We start from the raw sequence: 20,979 nt of genomic DNA, 5'->3' as shown, positions 1-20,979 counted from the left end.
TTAAAACTGGACTTTGATTAACACTAAGAGACTATGAAGGCAGATGCTTTGAAAGATCTCTGAAGGAAGATTTATTTTTCAGCTTTGGGAAAAATGAGTGACTTAAAAAATATGACTTCAACTTTGAGCCAGACGTGTGATGTTGTCGCCACATCAGTCAACTCTTTCTTTATGCTGGTCTACAGTCTGGTGTTTCTGGTATGTTTCCAATCTTCAGATTATGTTCTGTCAGAAATGTTATTAAAGATCGCTGTGCATGCACTAAACTCCTGCCTTCTTCATCTCTGTCCTTTCAGGTGGGTTTACCCCTCAATGGCTTCATCATGAAATTTTACTTTCGTCGTCAGCAGCAGACATCGAGCAGCTTGATGGTCTACATGAAGAACCTGACAGCTGCTGACTTCCTGCTTTGCCTCTCCCTGCCACTGCGAATCACTTTCTATGCCAGCAAGTCTGCCATTGTTCAGCAGCTCTACTGTAGTTTTGGAGCTTCTGCCCTGCTCCTCAACATGTACGCCAGCATCCTGTTCATGGGACACATCGCTGTTAACAGGTAAGTACAATCTCTGTTTCCCTGATCCAAGCACAGACATCTCTTTGTAACTTTCCAAAAGTTAATTCTGTTCATCTGGACGTAGCGTTTTGTCTCTGGAGACTGAAGAAGTCACTTGGATGAGTCACAAACGTTTCTCCCATAAAACGCTACGTCCAGATGAACAGAATCAACTTTTGGAGATTTACTTACCTGGATGATTGCAGGCATTTTAACCATCTTTGTAACCCAGTAATGTCTTCTGCAGATTCTGTTCTGTGACTGATCAGTGAAATTGCATACGGCCTCTTTTCTCTCTTCAGGTATCTGAAGATTGTTCACCCTTCAGGAACTCACATTCTGCAGTCAGTGCGAGCTGCCCACATCATCTCCATGGTCACCTGGGTTTCTCTCCTGGCTCCAGCAGTTATTTACACCATCTTGTTTTTCATCACCCAGAAGCCTCTGAACTCTATCCCCAGCTGCTGTGATCCATTCATTAGTGCATCAATTAGCCTGTTCTTCACAATCATCCACACTTTATCCACCATCATCTTCCTCGTGGTCTTCATATCCATGGTCTTCTTCTACTACAGCACCTCCCGCAGGGTGTTGCAGGCACAGCAGAGGCAGCTGGCCTCCTCTGGCTCCGAGAAGCTCCTGAAGTCTCGCAGGAACATGTTGGTGCTGGTCAGCATCTTCTGTGTTTGTTTTGTCCCCTATCACCTGGTTCGACTTCCCTCAACTTTTTTGACAAGCAATCGCTCTGTTGTTTCAGTCTTGAACTATATAATGGAGGTGACCACGATGTTGGCAGTTTTCAATATCTGTCTGGACCCTGTTGTTTACTTTTTCCTCAGTAAGACTTTTCGGTCCCAGGTGAGGATGGTGTCCTGGAGAGGCAACATTCAACAAGTGAACGAGCAGGAAGGAGCAGCTGGACATTGCTACAGCAGTGAGTTAAGCCAGTAAGCTGTTGCTTTGATTCTGACAGCGTGTCATAGAGTCCTCGTGAACCACAGGAGCTTCTGCTAAGCTAAAAGATCAATACAAGCCTGAACTTAATACAACACATGGACACCGTGAATGTCAGCAGTGTTTCATACAAAAAAATATGTGAAAACTGAATTTCTGTGTGTCTTAAAAGGCATTTGAGATATCAACCTTTCAGCATTGATTTGTGTTAAGATGTCTTAACTGCTAATGCTTATAAAGGAAAAAGATTTTCAACTGTTTTTCTACCCTACTGACTGATTTCACGTTTTTGGTCTGAAGTATAGGAAATGCATTTAATGAAGACGTGTGATGATGTGTACAAATGTGACTCTTGTGTTGACACTTCCCTTTTTGACTGGCGAAGCTGTGACAAGCTGTACGGCACTATTTTGCTAAAACAGGACCTTGGTGTAAAGTCTCATATAGATGTAATTCATAAGTCATGTCCGTAAACTTAACAAAAAGCAACGATTCTCTTCTGATCCTGTTTGAATTACGGAGAATTCAGAGAAGAAAAGAAATTCACATTTGTACACGCACTTCTTATTTTGTAAACTCCATAAAGATGCATGTTTTACAATCATTTCACCTTGAAAGTGGAAGAGTTCAAAGAAATCATTAAAAACCTAAATTACCACGACATTCTTGTATAAAAAGTTTAGGCAATACCTATAAACCACCTTTGTAGTGGTTTTCTAACCCTCAACCTTCCTGTCAGTCAGATTGAAAATGTAACTTGACTATGAAGAGTTTAGTTTAGTTCAATCCAGAAAACTTTGAGTCTTTTTCTTTTGTTTTATGTTTTGTATGTTTGCAGGTTTCTATGTTGTATGACAAGCATGTGAAACCACAACAGTTATTTCCTCTCTTTTCTTTTACTCTGAACCGATGTGCAAAGCTATAGTGAGATTTTTTTCACCACAGTGCTGAACATAGCATACTATCGCATACTGTGACAAAGCGTGGGTCTATTTTGTACTTTGAGTCACTGTGTATTCATTTACACCTAAAGTTACAGCACTGCGCTGTGCTTTAGTTTTTTAGAAAACAAAAACCCCATAAATCCTGTTTTTCATTGATGCTGAACATTACACTTTAGTATAACTCCTGGGAGAATAACCACACTGATCATTTTACTGGAGCCAAAAGAATTTGGACTATTTTCATTCTCAGTCGTGAACTGCAGGATCCCCTGCATTTGAACCCAACATTCATTACTTTATAAGTTTATCGAGTGTTTGGTGCTCTCACTTAGTGTTGGCTCTCTCTGTGGTATTGTATCACATCCTTTCCCCGTTAAAGTGTGCCACGCTGTTTTGCCTAGCTGATCTCTGTACCTGTTTATTTAAAACCTTTAGAATAAGACTCTTTTCATAATGTAATCTCCATGTGCTATATTCAAAGCACACTCTCCTAGAGAGGCACCTGTAGTCACTCTGTACAAAGGCCCACTATTAGCTTTCCCCAGCAAAAACCAGGCTGACTGGGTGACAGTGAGAAGGAGGTGTAGTCTTAAATAGAAGCCCCCAGTACGCCACCAACATGTTCACATTTCACATCATTTTCTGGCACTCTGTGACACACACACCAAAGAAAAAACTATTCTTATTGCCAGTTCCGTTTTGACAAACCTGAAGTGAGAAACACCAGCAGCCAATTACCAGGGGCCAGCGCACACGGCACCAAATGCAAGCCTGAAACTGCAAATAAATGTAAACTTCACAAAATAATAATTCACACAATTCACTAATGGCACTTGCCAAAACAAAGGTGAACTGTAGTTTTCTCTGGTCCCCTCCCCAATTGGACCAGAAGTGACATTTTTAGCATTCTGAGTGAGCTGGTGTTGTCTTTATAGATAACGAAAGTTTGGGGAAGTTTGTGGGTGAAACCTGTGGATATTCAGAGATGGAACCAGGAGCAAAGTTGCAGTTTCTCTTCCTCTATCATCCCAGGAAAACACTATCCTAGAGAAACTGCAGGTGGTGCTGTTGCAGAAGAGATATGAGGATCAACCTAAAGATGATGGTGTGGCTGGCATGGCTGATTTTGATGAACAGGCTGACTAATGCACTTAAAACTCAAAGGGCACCAGGGGAGAAATCTTTAAAACCATAATAGCCTCAGACCTCAAAGATGCCCCCCCCTCCCTTCTTTTTTACTTTAGATCACAGGCAGATTTTCAAATGAAGAACCTGAGATCAACTCGAACCATGGACGTGGAAGTGCTTTGCTTTGTTGCTGATGATAGATTTTCTGCTCGTGGATTGTTCTTGTAAGATAATGTGAGATCATCTAAGAAAAAACTGCACACAGGTGAAGTAAGTATTATATATAAACAACCTGTTGACCACATCTGATCTAAAAATGACATCAGGGTTTTCTGTGGTGGAAATATGTTGAGACAGTCTAGCAGTGACGTCAAACAGAAAATAAGTACGAGTGCAGGTTAGTGGTGTGGTCTCTGTGTGTTTCCTGATCTTTAACAATACAGTTAAATTGAGAAGGCAACTCAAGCAGCCTCTCCTGCTCACCGAAGTCTGCGAAAACACATGTGAGTCTTGCTGGGTTTTTTTTATGAAACATACTCTGAAATCATATATATTTTTATACATTCCTATGCAGGAGTGTTTATATACTGGAGTTACAATGTTAAGCAAGTGACCCACATAGTTAAATTGTTTATGACCCACATAATCAGGTGCATTACTGCACACTGGTCATGCGCAGCGGTTGCTTTAACCTACTAATTTAGACTATGGCAGTTTTATGGGTTATGCTGACAGGTTTGTCTCTTACAGTTGGTAGAGTTTGGCTGATTTAATGCATCTGGTGGGGGTTTGTGTGTCCTCGTCTTAATCTTTTTTTGTCTTTGTTATTTTTTGACGCACATGTGCTTAAAGCTTTTCACCCAGGATTGCTTTGCTTTGTCTTCTGTGATGTTCTGTTTTGCTCTACATATGGCTCTGTTCAGTAAGCTCTGTTTCAAGAACTCTGCTCTGTTCCAGAGGATCTTTTTGAGAGGTTTGATTTTAATTGGATTTAAAAAGCTGAATCCACAAATGATGTGCTGGATAAAGTTCATCATATTGGTCTTAAAATTGTGACCTGACACTCATCCTTAAATCTTTTGTACTTCTGTTGAATTCCTGCTTAACTTTACTCCTGTAATGGGAAAGACAGACAGCCGCCTCAGCACTACAGCTGGTTTCTGCCAGGCCCAAGGCATCCTGCTGCCAAGTTTACTGACAATCTTACAGTCATATGTGGAGTTCATTATGAAAAATCTGTGATTAGCACATAATTATATTCATATTGAACAATGATACATTAAGTAATTTTTCTGCTGAACACCAGTGTTTCTTCCACAAAATGCATATAGAGTGGTCTGAGCCCAGACTTCTCAACCTCAAAGCTCTGATTACAAGTTCTGATCAAATTGTGCAAACAACAATGGAGGTGGAGTATTAAGAAATACGTGAACACAGTAAATCTAAAATTATGATCTGAAAACGTATTATTTGGCAACATCAACAAGTTTCATCTTCTTGGCAAGAAAAGTACAGGATTGGAGATAACAATGACATATTCCATACCCATTATATTTATGACCATTAACATAAATATCTGGTTGCAACATTTGTTTACATTTCCGATTAAATATACTCAGTGGAACATCTGCGCCAATGCAAAACAAACACAGACTGAATTAATCTCATGTTACAGGTTTGATAAGAAGAAAAACAATTACTGTCCCCAGAAAGTTGGGTACATGTCGGTAATTGACTGCACAGGTGTGTTACACAGAATGCACCGTAAGACAAATGTTTTGAATGGAATTGAATTGTCAGTAAATACAAATATCTGCCTTAAAGAGGGATGTTGCCACGGACAGTGGTGCAAACTAGTGATGTGTCCTGTGTGTCGAAGCTTCGAATCGTGTGTCGAGTAATCTCCGGGGAGTTTTTGTGAAGCGCGTGTCGATGCTTGCTTTGATTACGTATGCAGTGACGTTCCGAGGCCTCGCGGGCTGTCCGTACCACGTGACTGATTCAGGGACTGGCTCGCTGGTTCGCACCAGATTCGAAATAAAATGGGCAGCAAAACACAGCTGATTCCCCATCACACTGTGTTGTGGAATTAGATTACGTACGTGCTACATAGTTTCTTGAGCATTTCTTCTTCGATGGAACCAGCAAGAAAGAGATTTTTTCATTTCATCTCTCCTAATAAAGTACCTATGCACACTATACCTATGATAAGTACCATAATATAAATCAACAACACTACAGATTCTATAATCTAATTTCTGTCTTTTAGTTTTTTAAAAAGTGAAGCGCCACACACTAGTTTGTGTCATCATCCAGATGTACATAAGCATGATTACACAGGGTAGTAAAAGGGTATAAAAGTAGCATCTCCAAAAACACCCTCCGCTCCCCAATTCCTGGTAACACACAAACATACTCAGGTTAGCAGGATCAGCTATAATCACGACAGTGTTCTTGGCCCACAGCTATACTAACGAGTTTTGCGTTAAGGATCTAGCGCCGACTAGAGCTCAGCCACCCTCTTAAATAGGGCGCTCTTGACGAGGCCATCAGCTGCAGCTGGTGATGGCTGATGAGCGGCAGGTGTGGCAGCCTCCACTGTAGGAACACATCTGGGAGCGCAAACATACATAAACACACAAACAGGGAGACGGAGGAAAAGAGAGAAGATACAACCAAAACACTACACATGGAACAATAAACAGAAATACATGAGCCCTGGATCCCTAGACCCAGGCCATGACAGATGTAGTGGATCTCAATGCAAAATATTTATAATTTGTTTAAATTTGATTTGACATAACAAACTAAGAGTCTACCAAGGTCGATCCTTCTGAGTATTTATGTCCCCCAAACCATCAATGTGTCTTTTACACCCCATCCTACAAGACTGTTCAAGAAAGTACTACGATTAATTAATGTTTCAATCTGATCAACCGATCTCTGTTAATTATTTAATCTCCACAGGCCATCAGTAGTTAAACAGCAATCACTTTACCTAGCTGTTACAGCTAATTATAGGCCAATCTCCAACCTTCCTTTCATATCAAAAATCCTTGAAAGAGTAGTTGTCAAACAGCTAACAGATCATCTGCAGAGGAATGGTTTATTTGAACAGTTTCAGTCAGGTTTCAGAGCTCATCACAGCACAGAAACAGCTTTAGTGAAGGTTACAAATGATCTTCTTATGGCCTCTGACAGTGGACTCATCTCTGTGCTTGTCCTGCTAGACCTCAGTGCAGCATTCGATACTGTCGACCATAATATCCTATTAGAGCGATTAGAACATGCTGTAGGTATTACAGGTACTGCACTGCAGTGGTTTGTATCATATCTATCTAATAGACTCCAATTTGTGCATGTAAATGGAGAGTCCTCTTCACACACTGAGGTTAATTATGGAGTTCCACAGGGTTCAGTGCTAGGACCAATTCTGTTTACATTATACATGCTTCTCTTAGGCAGCATCATTAGAAGACATAGCATACATTTCACTGCTATGCAGATGACACCCAGCTCTATCTGTCCATGAAGCCAGATAACACACACCAATTAGTTAAACTGCAGGGATGTCTTAAAGACATAAAGACTTGGATGGCCGCTAACTTTCTGCTTCTTAATTCAGATAAAACTGAGGTTATTGTACTTGGCCCTGAAAATCTTAGAAATATGGTATCTAACCAGATTCTTACTCTGGATGGTATTACCTTGGCCTCCAGTAATGCTGCGAGGAACCTTGGAGTCATTTTTGACCAGGACATGTCCTTCAAAGCAAATATTAAACAAATATGTAAGACTGCGTTCTTCATGTTTTGCAGTAAGTCCAAAATTAGAAATATCCTGTCTCAGAGTGATGCGGAAAAACTAGTAAATGCATTACTTTTAGGCTGGACTACTGTAATTGGTTATTATCAGGTTGTCTGAAAAACGCAGTTCAGATAAAGTGGTATAGTTTGCATTGGCTCAGGTAAACCTGACCTCTCTTTTAGTTACAGTACAATAAGTGTAGGCTGCTGGGGGATTCCCTTGGTCCTAGTGTTTCTTCTTTAGTCATCTTTTTCAGTTAATATGTGTTCACACACCTTTCTGTATTTAATCATTAGTTATTGATAATCTCTGGCTCTTTTTAACTACATTTCTTTGTCCTGTCTTCATCTGCTCACCTGCAACCGGTCACAGCAGATAGTCGCCCCTCAGAGATCCTGGTTCTATTAGACGTTTATTCCTGTCACTGTCTCCAAAGCGCTTCCTAACAGGGGTAATGTGGTTGTTGGAGTTTTCTTTGTATTATTTACCTTACAATATGAACTCCCTTGAGGCAGCTGTTGTTGTGATTTGGTGCTATAAACATACATTGGATTGAACTGAATCTTTTTCAAGATGAAACTTGCATTTATACGCAATGTATTTATTATTTATTTTTCAGCTCCACAAACATGGATGGCCCCAACAATTTGACTTCCATTTTGAACATGACCTGTCATCCGGTTGTCCCATCAGTTAACCCTTTCTTTATGCTGGTCTACAGTCTAGTGTTTGTGGTAAATTTTCAGTTTACATTTTTTTAGAAATTGGTATAAGGTTCTCTGTGCATCTACCAAAGTCCTGTCATTTCCATCCTTTCTTTGTCATTTCAGGTGGGTTTACTCCTTAATGGTTTCATCATGAAGTTTTACTGTTGTCGAGTTCGGCAGCAGGCATCGAGCAGCTTGATGGTCTACATGAAGAACCTGACAGCTGCTGACTTCCTGCTCTGCCTCTCTCTGCCACTGCGCATCGCCCACTATGCTAGCAGCTCTCTCATCATTCAGCAGCTCTACTGCACAGTTGGAGCTTATGCCGTGTTCCTCAACATGTACGCCAGCATCCTGTTCATGGGGTACATTGCTGCCAACAGGTAAGGAACCTTTACTAATTTCAGACTGTATTTCTTGTCATCATTGTTAATTTCAAAGCACAGACATCTCTCTATAAGTCAATAATGTCTTCTGAAGATTTGGCACCACTGTGACTGATTAGTGAATTTTTCTACACCTTCCTTTCTATTCTCTCTCCAGGTATCTGAAGATAGTCCATCCTTCAAAAACTCACATTCTGCAGAGAGTACGAACTGCCCACATCATCTCTGTGGTCACTTGGGTTTGTCTCATTATTCCAGCAGTCACCAGCAACAGCCTGTTTTTCATCACCCAGAAACACCTGAACGTCACCCTGAGACGCTGTCGTCCCCTATTTAGTTCATTGGTCAGGCTGGTCCAAAAAACCGTCCATATCTTCTCTGTTATCATCTTCCTCTTAGTCTTCATATCCCTGGTCTTCTTCTATAACGGCATCTCCCGCAGGGTGTCGCTGGCACAGCAGACACAGCTGGCCTCCTCTGGCTCTGAGAAGCTGGTGAAGTCTCGCAGGAACATGTTGCTACTTGTCAGCATCTTCTGTGTTTGTTTTGTGCCCTATCACCTGTTTCGACTCCCCTATACTTTTCTGTCGGGAAACTGCTCTGCTGTTAAGGTGTTGTACTACCTGAAGGAGGCGGCCACCATAGTGTCGGTTTTCAACGTCTGCCTGGACCCTGTTGTTTACTTTTTCCTCTGTAAGACTTTTCAGGCCCAGGTGAATCGGAGTATGGCCTCCATAAGAGTCAACGTTCAATAAGCAAATGCGGAGAGTGTGATGTAGGCCAGTCCACTGGCTGTCACAAGAGTGACAGCATAAAGCATAATTTTTTTTTCGAGAGTGAGATGAGACCAGTAAAACCAGTATCATGTATGCCAAGCCCTCACATACTAGAGAACTTTCTTTGGTGCTCAGAGATCAATGCAGAACAAATCAGCCCAAACACACTCCCACACACAGAGCATCAGTTTATGTTGCCAACTTTCAGCTATTAGTCTGTGCCAGTTTTAGCAAACAGAAACGGAACCAGTCTGTGGTTAAATTTCTACAAACAATATCCAATGTGTGAAATCTGAATTTCAGTGTTTATGAACAAAATTATTTTAACATTTATATATAAAAACTGAAGTGAAAATTACTGCTGAAGCATTTCGTCCGCAGCAATTTTTATGATTCATGACGAGAAGCAAAACATAGGCAATGCCTGAAGAAGAAGAAAATATAAGGTTTCCAGCCTGTTTTGCTACTTTAATAATTTTTCATATCTTATTTCGAAGTTTTGTTCTTCCGGGTAGAAAATAGTTTAATTCAAGACAAAACCAGTGTTCCTCTGCAATTAGGAGTCATAGCTTTACATTACTAGAGGGGGTCCACACAGGAATCCTTGGAGAGCAAGCAAAAGACTTCACCTGTGCCTTCAACACATTATAATACACATTTATGCAGGTCATGTTTAAATATCAGTAGTATAAAATGCCCTTGCTACGGTGGCCCCTAGAGACAAAGCACGTACAAACTTGCAAACTCCAAAACACTTGCAAACTCCAAAACGCTTGCACACTCCAAAGCACTTGCAAACTCCAAAACACATGCAAACTCCAAAGCACTTGCAAAATCCAAAACACATGCAAACTCCAAAACACATGCAAACTCCAAAACATTTGCAAAATCCAAAGCACTTTCATACTGAGGGACACTCAGTTCCTGGTTAACAACTGAACCTTCTCCAAGATCTTCCCATATGGCGTGCAGTAAATGCAGTCTGAGTGCTCATGGCTTGCCCATCGTCAATCATGTCTGCCAGCCAACAGCTGTAACCGCTTTCTTTCTTCCTCGATAAGCCAGGTTCAAGCTCTGACCAGGCAGAACTCTGTTGTCATGGTTCCTGTTTAATGTTATCGCTTGTCTAAATGAGTTGACTTATCAATTCACCTCTAAGGAGTGTTGAAGGACCCAATAAATGATCTAATGGTAGTGACCTATACCTTTAACAGATTGCAAAGCATTCTGGGTGAGCATGTTGAACAACAGAGACCAACACTGAGCTCTTTCTATAGTTATAAACCACAACGTTTAAAAGTAAGTGAACCGATCTACTGCACACATGGCTTAGCTTTTAACCTTTCTTCTTTCCACGTCACGCTAACACGTAGCTCAAACTATCTTTACTTCTGATTTGTCTTCTTTCAAATGTTTCGATGCTATAGTTCTTAAATCAATAAGTCGTTACCCTTCAGTTGTTCTGTGTTTTAAGATCAGTAAAGTGAGTCAGTTTCTTTGATGTGGACTGTGTTCTTTCAGCCTGCAGTTTGTCTGTGTAACAGATACTAACTCTAGCTCTGTGGTTGTACAGTTTCCAGTTTCGAATCAAAACTTAGCTGCTCACATTCTACTGCAGGGTAAAATGTGCCCCCCCCCCCACACACACACACACACACACACACCTACACACATAAACTATTTTTACCCAGCTGCCGAAACATTTTGGCATTTTAAAGTAAACTAAATATATTCTATAACTTAAATACAGTTGGTACATTGCAATAAACCAACATGTATGAAAATCACATGTCAGCTTTAATTCTGTATAGACCGCAGAGTCCACAGATGTACATGCACTGGAAGGCAATATGGCTGCTGCAACAGAAGCAGTTACCAGTGCCAGTCCCTCTTCCCTCTTTAATGGTTTTATTTCAACCCTCAACTTAGCCTGCTTCCTTTCAGCCAGACTCGTAGTTCGAAGTGAAAGATGAACTGATAAAATCTTTATTGAGGTATTCAGTAATCATAACTGGATGTTCAATATATTTAAAGAGTCATTTAGAAAACTTTACCTGCTCTTTATCAGTTGAATTGACAGGACAACATTGGAGCTTTGCATGAAGTTCAGATTTACAGCAAACGTGAATGCACCAAAAATGAATGAACACTTGTGTGATCTTTAATGTTTTGTGTGTTTGTATGTTGCGCTTCTTCCTGCACCGAGGGAATCACTTGATAAAACCTGTTACTGTGGATCATATTTAAGCCTCTTTGTGGCATTGCTCCACCAAATGATCATGCTACTTCACCAAATGTATTTATCTTTATTGTGAGCAACATGTGAGCTGAAATGAAATAATGTTCAGGGTTTATGCTCATATTTTAAGATTTACGATACATGTTAACAACTCATAAATCGTTATCAGGAAGTGGTTTCAACGTCTGAGACGGGTGTCAGACTCATTTTACATGGCGGGCCACATATAACCACAGAAATATCTATGGTAGAAAGTGAAAAACAGAATTTCTTGTGGAATGTTTTCAACACCAAACACAACTGTAGACTGGTGCATAGTAAGCAACAAATAATGGAGAAAATAGAGATTTTTGATTGGAAATTGGTCTCAAAGCATACTGAGAGACAGAGATGTGCAGGAAGTGAGATTTTATCTTGGTGAAAGTAAAATTCATGATGTTTTTCAAATATCGAGCCCAATTTTGATCTTCTTTTTCTGTTAGTTCAGGGAATTTTGGTCAGACAGTGATAAAAAGTTTGGGTAGTTTGACAGCATGTCCATGTACGTCTATCATGTCCATCTTTTTTCAGAGTCTGTGTACCTGCTCTTTAATCGTTTGCTGTTTTGGCTTTTTGGTGGTTGTTGATTCTGACGTTTCTGTGGATACCACACGTGTCTATATTTAAATAACAGATCAGTGACACATCCTGTTAAACTAGATGTTCTTCCTCTCACCCCAAAAGGTTCAGCAATTCATAACTTTATAAATTCTGCTTTCAGCTTTGTCTCTAGTATCACTGAAATGCAGCCAGATGCTCATTTTATGTTTCCACTCGTTTCTTCACTTTTTTCCGACGCCCCACTCTGTCTTTGCATGTGATTGGCTGCATGGTGCGCCCATCAACATAAAGCCCCGCCCCTGCCTGCATGGATTCTCAGCAGGGCTGCAGATTCAGCTCCTACATACCTAATTTGAAAACAAAAGTCTGTGACTGTGGGTCAGCCGGATTGCCCGACACTCAAACACCCACCTGTTCCTCGGGTTTACTTCCTGAAAACTTCTGAAACGTCTGCTCATCTTTCCGGGTTTACAGAGCAGCAGCAGCTATGGGAGCACAGAGAAAACCCAACACAGACCTCTACCATGACCGGATTGGACTGCATGAACTGCGCTTCAGTAAAACAAAGAAAAGACAGGTGGCGTGAGCTAAGCCGTCACAAGTGCAGCTCAGTGACGTGTTATTAGTGACACAGCCACAGACTTTGCTGAGACTCTTCTTTGATATCAGTTACCACACTAAATACTTCCTGCTGGATCTCTTTCAGATTAAAAGGTTATTTGAAATGAGGTGACTGCAATACTTTTAATGTGAAATTAAGAGAGGAAGTGCTCTGTTTTATTCTTTGCACTCTGACATCGTGCAAGAGCGGATGTGGTTTTTCCTGTAATAAATTACTAAAATATTATTTTAAATGAGTAAAAAATATTAGTGCATATATGAAACAGTATCATCGTGTTACCGTTTAGAAATGTAATCTTCAAATAAAAAAATACTGAATTTGTTCTCTTTGTGCCGTGTTCAGTTGAATGTTGGTTTAAATGTTTTACACATCACTGAAACTTTGTTATATTTACATTTTGTTTCATACATTTATTATTTACTGTACACCAAGTAGGAAAGGAGTTACATGTTGACAGGATGATGCCTCCACCCACTAATGTAAACTGTTTCCAGATCTGTTCTCTCTTTTCAAAGAAGAAGTCCTAGTTTTGGTTCAGTCCTTTGCTTTTCTTCTTGTTTGCATGTTTATTTCAGGACTTTTACAATACATTTTAAAAGTTGCCAAGTCATTTTTGTTTCAAACCTGATAGTTCTGACCTGATAAGGTGCTGTATTTCATTTAAGATTAAGCAGCAAATGTCAGGATATGCGTTTATTTGTAGGCCTTCTTTTTGATATCAAAATCTGACAGTGACATCAAAACCACTGTGGTGATTTGCTCCCACCTGCTGCCTGCTTCCTGTCACTGCTCAGGTTGTCCATCTCCGAGAGGAAACTGCGGATGCACTTCCTGCAATGCAGATGACAGTTGCTGGACCAATGAGTCGACATAAAGTGAGACATTTATTAAGGCTAATTGTCATGGTAAAAGAAAAAACAACAAAAAGTAACAAACAACCTAAACTGGGAAATAAAATAAAAACGACACGTGACATGTGTAACAGGAAATAAGTGCTGGTTAGCGGTGTGGTCGTCATTTCCTGATCTACAGCAGCACTGTTACACCAAGAGCACAAAACAACTGAAGCAGCTTTTCCAGAAACACAGGTGAGTTCTGCTGGTTAATCATCCCTGAATCTTTTGTGCTTCTACTGAATTTATGCTTGACTTTAAAGATGACTTAACATTCCCTGACCTGGGGACCAGAAATGCTTAAAATCAACTCCACACAGCTGCCTCAGCACCACTGCTGCCTCTATCAGGATGCATATGTAATGACACCATTACAAATTTCTCACTGACTAAGGCTTAGCTGCGTCCTGGTGCCACGTGGTGTAATAGTCATCCTTACACTTATATATGTGGTTCATAATGAACAGTCTGTCATTAGCCCATCGTTACATTCAGTGCTGTGTGTTCAGTGATCCAACATTCAGTCATTCTTCTGCTGCACAAAAGCGTTTCCTCCAAAAAATACATGTACGGTTATGCGAGCAGTAAACCTCAAAGCTCTGCTCATCTGTGCTGAGCAACGTTGTAGAAAACGGTTTAAAAGTTGAACCACTTTAATGCTGTTTTTACAGCCACACTGCAAAATGAGCTGTGGGATGGTGGGGGGCAGGTGTAAAAGGCATGCAGTGCTTACTTATCACATGTTTCAACAACGATCAAGAAAAAAACAGAGGTGGGGGAGGAGGACTAGGCGGCTGAGCCAAATTAGAAAACTCAATAATAAAACAAAACTGGTTACAGCTTCTTGAAAGGTCATGTCTATCTACAACCAGTTCAGTCAAAACCATACAGATGTGGCATCAACCGCATAGGGTAATGTTTCTAACATGTGTCTGCCTATGTGCTTTATATGTATAGAGCAGCGGTCCCCAAGCCCCGGGCCTGGACCGGTACCGGTCTGCGAGAGTTGAGGCTCAGGTGTGAAATGTATAGTTTTCAGCGTTATTTTGTTATCGTTTTTATTGTTTACTCGGTTTTCCTGGGTCTTTTCACGTGTGTTATGAATAAATCTTCTTTTTTTCGGTACCGGTACTAGTTTTATTTTGTTGTATTTATCTGCGACACCTTAAAGGCCGGTCCATGAAAATATTGTCGGGCATAAACCGGTCCGTGGCGCAAAAAAGGTTGGAGACCGCTGGTATAGAGTACCCCAGAATTAACCTACACAGCTGCCCACAATAACGATGCTACTAATACATAGAAAACAGGAGCTGCCCCCTTTGTAATGATCCCTGGTGAGTGATTGGTCGCCTTTGTCCAGATCAGCCAATGCGCATGTACCAGTTAATTTTGAAAGGTCTAGCAGGTGGAGGCTCGAGGCTCTACACCTGGAACACAAGACAGTGACAGAACAACCAGTTGAATATAAAGCTGGGTTCTGAAAACTAAGAAGGAGCTCCTGATGAGATTCATATCAACAAATTTAATCCTCATGGCATGCTGTCTAAAGCTACGTGCAGGATCTGAGAAAACAGTGAAATATTTAGCACTGTGCTGTTCTTAAAGAAGACATGAAACGCTACACATTTAAAGAGTAATTTAATTCGTTGAGCCCTGCTCTTTATAAACTGACATAAAGTTTATGTTTAGTCTGAAAACATGTTTCGCACCATCTTCTGTTAGTACAGAACATCATGTGGTTGGTTGGTTGTAGCTAATAGACTTACATTAGTTTATGTTAGCTAACTAGTGACCGAATCATTTACTCAGAGGAAAATAAAGAAACTAAAACTAACAATCAGTTTACAGGATCACTTTAGTGCTGAAACAGTGAGTTTGATGTTCAGAAATATTCAGAAGATATAGTGTCCACTTTCATTGCCCGTCTCTTTAGCAGTAAGTAGCAGAAACATTCAGCCATAACTGAATTTAACTGACCAGAAGATGACATTTATCAAAATCTCTGAGGGATTTAGGGGATCTCAACATTATATTTAAAATGAGTTTGACTTTTGATTTACCTAAAATAATATGAAGGTGTATCCTATCAAAGAGAGATCTTAATGAAGGTGATTTATTTTTCAGCTCCAGAAACATGAATGAACCAATAAATGTGACAGATGGCCAGACCTGTGATTATGTCAACACATCAGTCAACTCTTTCTTTATGCTGGTCTACAGTCTGGTCTTTCTGGTGAGTTTTAAATCTTCAGATTGTGCTCTGATGGAAACGAGGTTCTCTGTGAATCTACCAAAGTCCTGTCATCCTCTCTGTGTTGCTTCAGGTGGGTTTACCCCTCAATGGCTTCATCATGAAGTTTTACTTTTGTGGAGCTCAGCAGCAGGCATCGAGCAGCTTGATGGTCTACATGAAGAACCTGACAGCTGCTGACTTCCTGCTCTGCCTCTCTCTGCCACTGCGCATCAGCCACTATGCCAGCAGCTGTGTCATCATTCGGCAGCTCTACTGTAGTTTTGGAGCTTGTGCCATTTTCCTCAACATGTACGCCAGCATCATATTTATGGGGTCCATTGCTGCTGACAGGTAAGGAACCTAGTAAAACCAGAATAATGTGTTAGTTATGAACCCTGTGCTCCAGATCAAAGTGTAGAAATCTCCTTTGGACTTAATAATTAATTGACCGGCCCACCAGGTATTAAAGCCATAGAGCCTTTGAATGAAAACAAACGCTGTGGTGACAGTGATGTACAGTCTTTTTGGTATATGTATGATTTCTATACATTTTACATCAGATACAAACTTTAGTTGTAACATTCAGATAATCATTTAATAACAGCCAGAATAAGAAAGTATTTCTTTGTGCCCTGCCTTTCTCCTGCCTCCTGTCTCTTCTCGCTAGGTATCTGAAAATTGTTCATACTTCACAAATGCACATGCTGCAGACAGTACAAGCAGCAAACATCATCTCCATGGTCACCTGGATTTTTCTTCTGGTTCCTGCCATCACCTACACCATCCTGTTTTTCACCAGCCAAGAACCTCGGAGTTCTACCCTGAGCCGCTGTGGTTCCCTCTTTAGTGCATCAGTCAGCCTGGTCTTCAAAATAATTCACATCAGTTGCACTATCATCTTTCTCGTAGTCTTCATATCTTTGGTCTTCTTCTACTACAGCACCTCCCGCAGGGTGTTGCAGGCACAGCAGAGGCAGCTGGCCTCCTCTGAGAAGCTGGTGAAGTCTCGCAGGAACATGTTGGTGCTGGTCAGCATCTTCTGTGTTTGTTTTGTGCCCTATCACCTGGCTCGACTTCCCGACACTTTTCTTTTGAACAGCTGCTCTGTGGGTCCGGTGTTGTTCTACCTGAAGGAGGCAGCCACCATGGTGTCAGTTTTCAATGTCTGCCTGGACCCTCTTGTTTACTTTTTCCTCAGTAAGACTTTTCGGGCTCAAGTGAGAAAGGCGTCCAGGAGGACCAACATTTAACAAACGAACAAGCAACAGGTCAAATTGTGAGCTGTGAGGAAAACAATGAACTTTATTAAATGTGTGAAATGTGAGTTTTAGTTTGTCTAAAATTCTGTTTTAATAGTTACACATGTCTGGATGACTGCGTCACTTTTTAGCACTTTTTATTTTTGATAACAAAAAATTAAATATAGCTAATATCTTCATTTCTTTTCCTTATGTAAAAAAAATCCAGCATTCACAACCATTTTTTGCTTTACTGACATCTTATTTCTCAGTTTTGTTAATAAGAAATAAGAAATTTATGAATAAGGATAAAATGACAGTTGATGTGTTCACATGTTAAACTGGTGCTTTCCTCAGTCTGTGAGCTGCTCCAGACTCCTTCAACTTGCTTCAGAAAGGCTTGTATCTAGATTTTATGCACTATCAGTGCCCGAGGTTATAACAGGTATTAAAGGATTCTGGTTGTTCTGATTTTCATCGTCTGACCAACTGAAACTAAAGCTGCTCTCCATCCATCCATCCATTTGCTTCCGCTAATACTTTTCAGGGTCACGCCGCTGGAGCCTATCCCAGCTGTCATAGGGCGAGAGGCGGGGGCCTGGACAGGTCGCCAGTCTGTCGCAGGGCCAACACACAGAGACAGACAACCATTCGCACTCACATTCACTCGCACATTCACACCTATCGGCAATTTGGATTAACCAATTAACCTATCCCCACAAGCTGCATGCCTTTGGATGGTGGGAGGAAGCCGGAGTACCCGGAGAGAACCCACACAAACATGGGGAGAACATGCAAACTCCACACAGAAAGACCCCGGCCTGATGGTGGAATTGAACTCAGGACCTTCTTGCTGTGCGGCAACAGTGCTAACCACTGTGCTCTCTTTTTATGAATATAAACCACAAAGCTCAAAAGTAACTGCATCATTCCACTGCACACATGGGTTACCTTTTAACCTTTCTGCTTTCCGCCTCACACTAAAAAGTGACAGCTGGCAAGCTGATATTTTTGTGTGTGATCAAATCAGCAGTCTGTTGCTCCTCTGGTTCAAATTCTTCAAAAGGCATTGTCTTTTTTTAATATTTCATCCTAGCTGCTACTACTAACGATCTTTTTAAAGAGAAGAAAACTAAGTGTGAATACAATTACAAAACCTGAAATGCTGAGTTTTGGTCAGAAATTCACATGCACATACCTGGTTTGGAGCGTGGTCTTCGGTGCGACTGTGGGGACGGCAGATGCACCAAAGCGGCATCCACAATCACACATTACTGGCATAGATAGACTGAACTAGGTCATGTCACTGCTGTTGTTGGTGTGTGCTTTGCTGTGAGCGGAAAAGCTGCACTTGTCTGTGTGAATAATGCAAGTGGTGTAACTTGCTTCATTCACCCACTCTGAGTAATGAGAAAAACGCTATATGAGAACCAGTCTGTTTGTTATTTACACAAATATCAAAGCTGAATCTCTCTCTATTCCACTTTTCTCAACACCTGCCATGATGTTGAGAGAAGAGTAAGGTTGCTAGCATAGCTGAAGATTGAGGTGACGTTTGCAGTCACCTTTTAAGCTAATGTTAATTGGTAGGCCCATGAACCCGCTATACAGGAAGTCTGGTTCAGCTCCTTGTAGAAGAAGTTCTAATCCCTGATCCTATGAGTCGATGTGGGTGGGAGGACTCACACAGCCTGACTGCCTGACATCTGCGTGTCTTCCCTGCTCACCCTGATATTAAGAAACCTGAGTAGTCTCGCGGGTCAAATCGTATCAGTCACACCTACTATGGCAGCTCCCCTGTTGATCATGGCACTTTGTTTTTTATCTGACTTGGTTTCAGAGTTTGGACAGCAGGCCCCAAAGGTAGATATTACTTGGAAAGGCTAGAGCAACCTATTTGAGCTATTTGGACAAATATAGATTAAAAGTTGTATATATATATATCTATATATATATCTATATATATATATATATATATATAGATATATATATATATATTGTTTCATTGAAGGTTAAAAAAATGGATGTTCATTATTTAGACTTTTTTGTCTAGAAGATTGTATTAAAGCAACTTAGAGCAAAACAAAAGCAAAAATGATTTTAGAAAAGGATGATAAAATCACATCAATTCTACTTATTTATTTAATCCACTCTAAGCTGATGATTATTTTGTTCTTTGGAGGGAGATAAATTGGTGGTGATATGGAAAAAAAATGTTTTCCTCCTCAGTGCTCTGTGGAAATATTCGGCAAAGCAGGATTCCTTGATAGATCCCACATCTTCTCAAACGTATACTTTTGCTTTTCCACAGGGAAAACCTTCGAAATATCCCGTCTGGATTGTGACTAACTAATGTTCAGATTTTAATTTTCACAAAGGAAAAAAAAACTACAACCGTAGCTGAACAAACAAGTTATTGTTGGCACTTCTGCAATCAATATACTCTGAAATAAAAGATTTAAAGGATGAGACAGCTCAGCACAGCATGTTATTAACTTCACACATGAAGTGGTTCAGTCCTGTCAGACTTCAGTTTTGCAGCCACCGTCCCCATCCTCCTTCTTCAACTGGTTGTCATGGTAACTCTGGACCTTCCTCCAACGAATCCTGAACTCTGTTGCACTCCTGGCTCCACCCAGAGTTTCTACCTAGAAACAAAACCTGTGTGTTAACATTAACTTCAAATTTGAAAACCTAATTTTTTTTTTTTTTATTGGTTTTGTCTACTTTGCTCTTGTTTTCCCGCAGTACCACGTCCTATCGCATACCCCGGCTGTGCTCTCTTTTAATTTTTTTTTTTTATTACTATTTTAAAGGGAAAAACCTCAGTCACTTGGACCAGTGTTTGTTATTCCATAACTGCATTTTGAATGTGACAAGTCTACCAATCCCCTATGTAATTCATAAATATTGTTTTGGTTCTGACTATTTTGCTCTTTATCATTTGATTGACTTCTACAGTGGCCTGATATGGTTAATGGTAACATGAGTGATATCAAAAATCATCAGCAACCCAAAATTAGCAGCCAAAGGGTTCAGTCTGCAGCTCAACACTCTCATGTGAACCTACAGTCTCCCCCTCCGGTCTCTCTTGTCCTCCTACTCCTTTCAAAAACACAGCAAAGCAAAGCATCCACCCTTTCCTTACCGGTGTGGTGAATTGTTTGTCAACATTTACTCATCCTAACCTTGCTCCAGTCTTTGTCTCAGTGTCAAGTCAGTCAACACTTTAGTCCACATCGTCAGTCCAGTCACACATTCACTCACCCGCATTCACACAAGATATTGCTGATAGTGGAGACTCACGCACAACCTATTCCAGTCTCCATCACTGGAAAATCATGTCATCATTTTTATAACAAAAAAAATGTTTATAATTTTAGACTGGATTGACTGGCTGCATTTCTTTTAGACAGGAACTCACACTCTGGTCAGATCCCCATAGGTAGCCTTCTCCTCAGCCCATTGTAACAGTGGTTTCCAATCATGAGTATGTGGTGAGAATAAGGCACGGCGGGACCACGGAGTATCATTCAGAGCCATCTTTATTTACATCTCACCACAACACCCCCAAACCCCTGAGTCCCCGTGTTTTTAACTAGGCGGGCGTGATTAAGGATGCCGCGCAGGTGCGTCCCCCCTCCCTGCACGGCACCGCAGACCACGCCCCACCACAGAGTACTTTGACCTTACTTTGTCAGCAGGCAGAGGTTTGCAAGAGGGGAGTGAGCGCATGGATCAAGGCAGGATAGCAGCAGGAGAGACCAGTTATGGGGCTGTGGTTCACTGCAGGCTGGCTCAGATTATGTTGCGTGGAGTTGACCAGGGACAGAGACAACAAGGTTAGTACTAATCTTTCAAGAACAAGAAATATGAGAAACCAACACAAAATTTCAATT

General features: G+C 40.8%; 3 protein-coding genes across 3 annotated transcripts; all 3 read left to right on the top strand.

Moving 5' to 3' along the window:
• The first annotated feature begins 200 nt into the window (after positions 1 to 200).
• On the top strand, positions 201 to 1,504 carry LOC102790640 (P2Y purinoceptor 14-like). Its single transcript, XM_006809070.2, has 2 exons — positions 201 to 553; positions 856 to 1,504. Exons 1-2 carry the CDS (start codon positions 201 to 203, stop codon positions 1,502 to 1,504), a joined length of 1,002 nt encoding a protein of 333 aa, XP_006809133.2.
• Positions 1,505 to 8,012: 6,508 nt separating this feature from the next.
• On the top strand, positions 8,013 to 9,234 carry LOC102790923 (P2Y purinoceptor 14-like). Its single transcript, XM_087839101.1, has 3 exons — positions 8,013 to 8,120; positions 8,217 to 8,476; positions 8,637 to 9,234. Exons 1-3 carry the CDS (start codon positions 8,016 to 8,018, stop codon positions 9,232 to 9,234), a joined length of 963 nt encoding a protein of 320 aa, XP_087695227.1. The 5' UTR covers positions 8,013 to 8,015.
• Positions 9,235 to 15,743: 6,509 nt separating this feature from the next.
• LOC102791211 (P2Y purinoceptor 14-like) lies at positions 15,744 to 17,092 on the top strand. Its single transcript, XM_087838083.1, has 3 exons — positions 15,744 to 15,842; positions 15,934 to 16,193; positions 16,510 to 17,092. Exons 1-3 carry the CDS (start codon positions 15,744 to 15,746, stop codon positions 17,090 to 17,092), a joined length of 942 nt encoding a protein of 313 aa, XP_087694209.1.
• The last annotated feature ends 3,887 nt before the right edge of the window (positions 17,093 to 20,979 follow it).

Source organism: Neolamprologus brichardi, chromosome 3 (assembly GCF_056152115.1).
Source record: "Neolamprologus brichardi isolate AB-2024 chromosome 3, ASM5615211v1, whole genome shotgun sequence".
NCBI classification, from domain to species: Eukaryota; Metazoa; Chordata; class Actinopteri; order Cichliformes; family Cichlidae; genus Neolamprologus; species Neolamprologus brichardi.
This window is presented reverse-complemented; position numbering and strand designations above follow the sequence as displayed.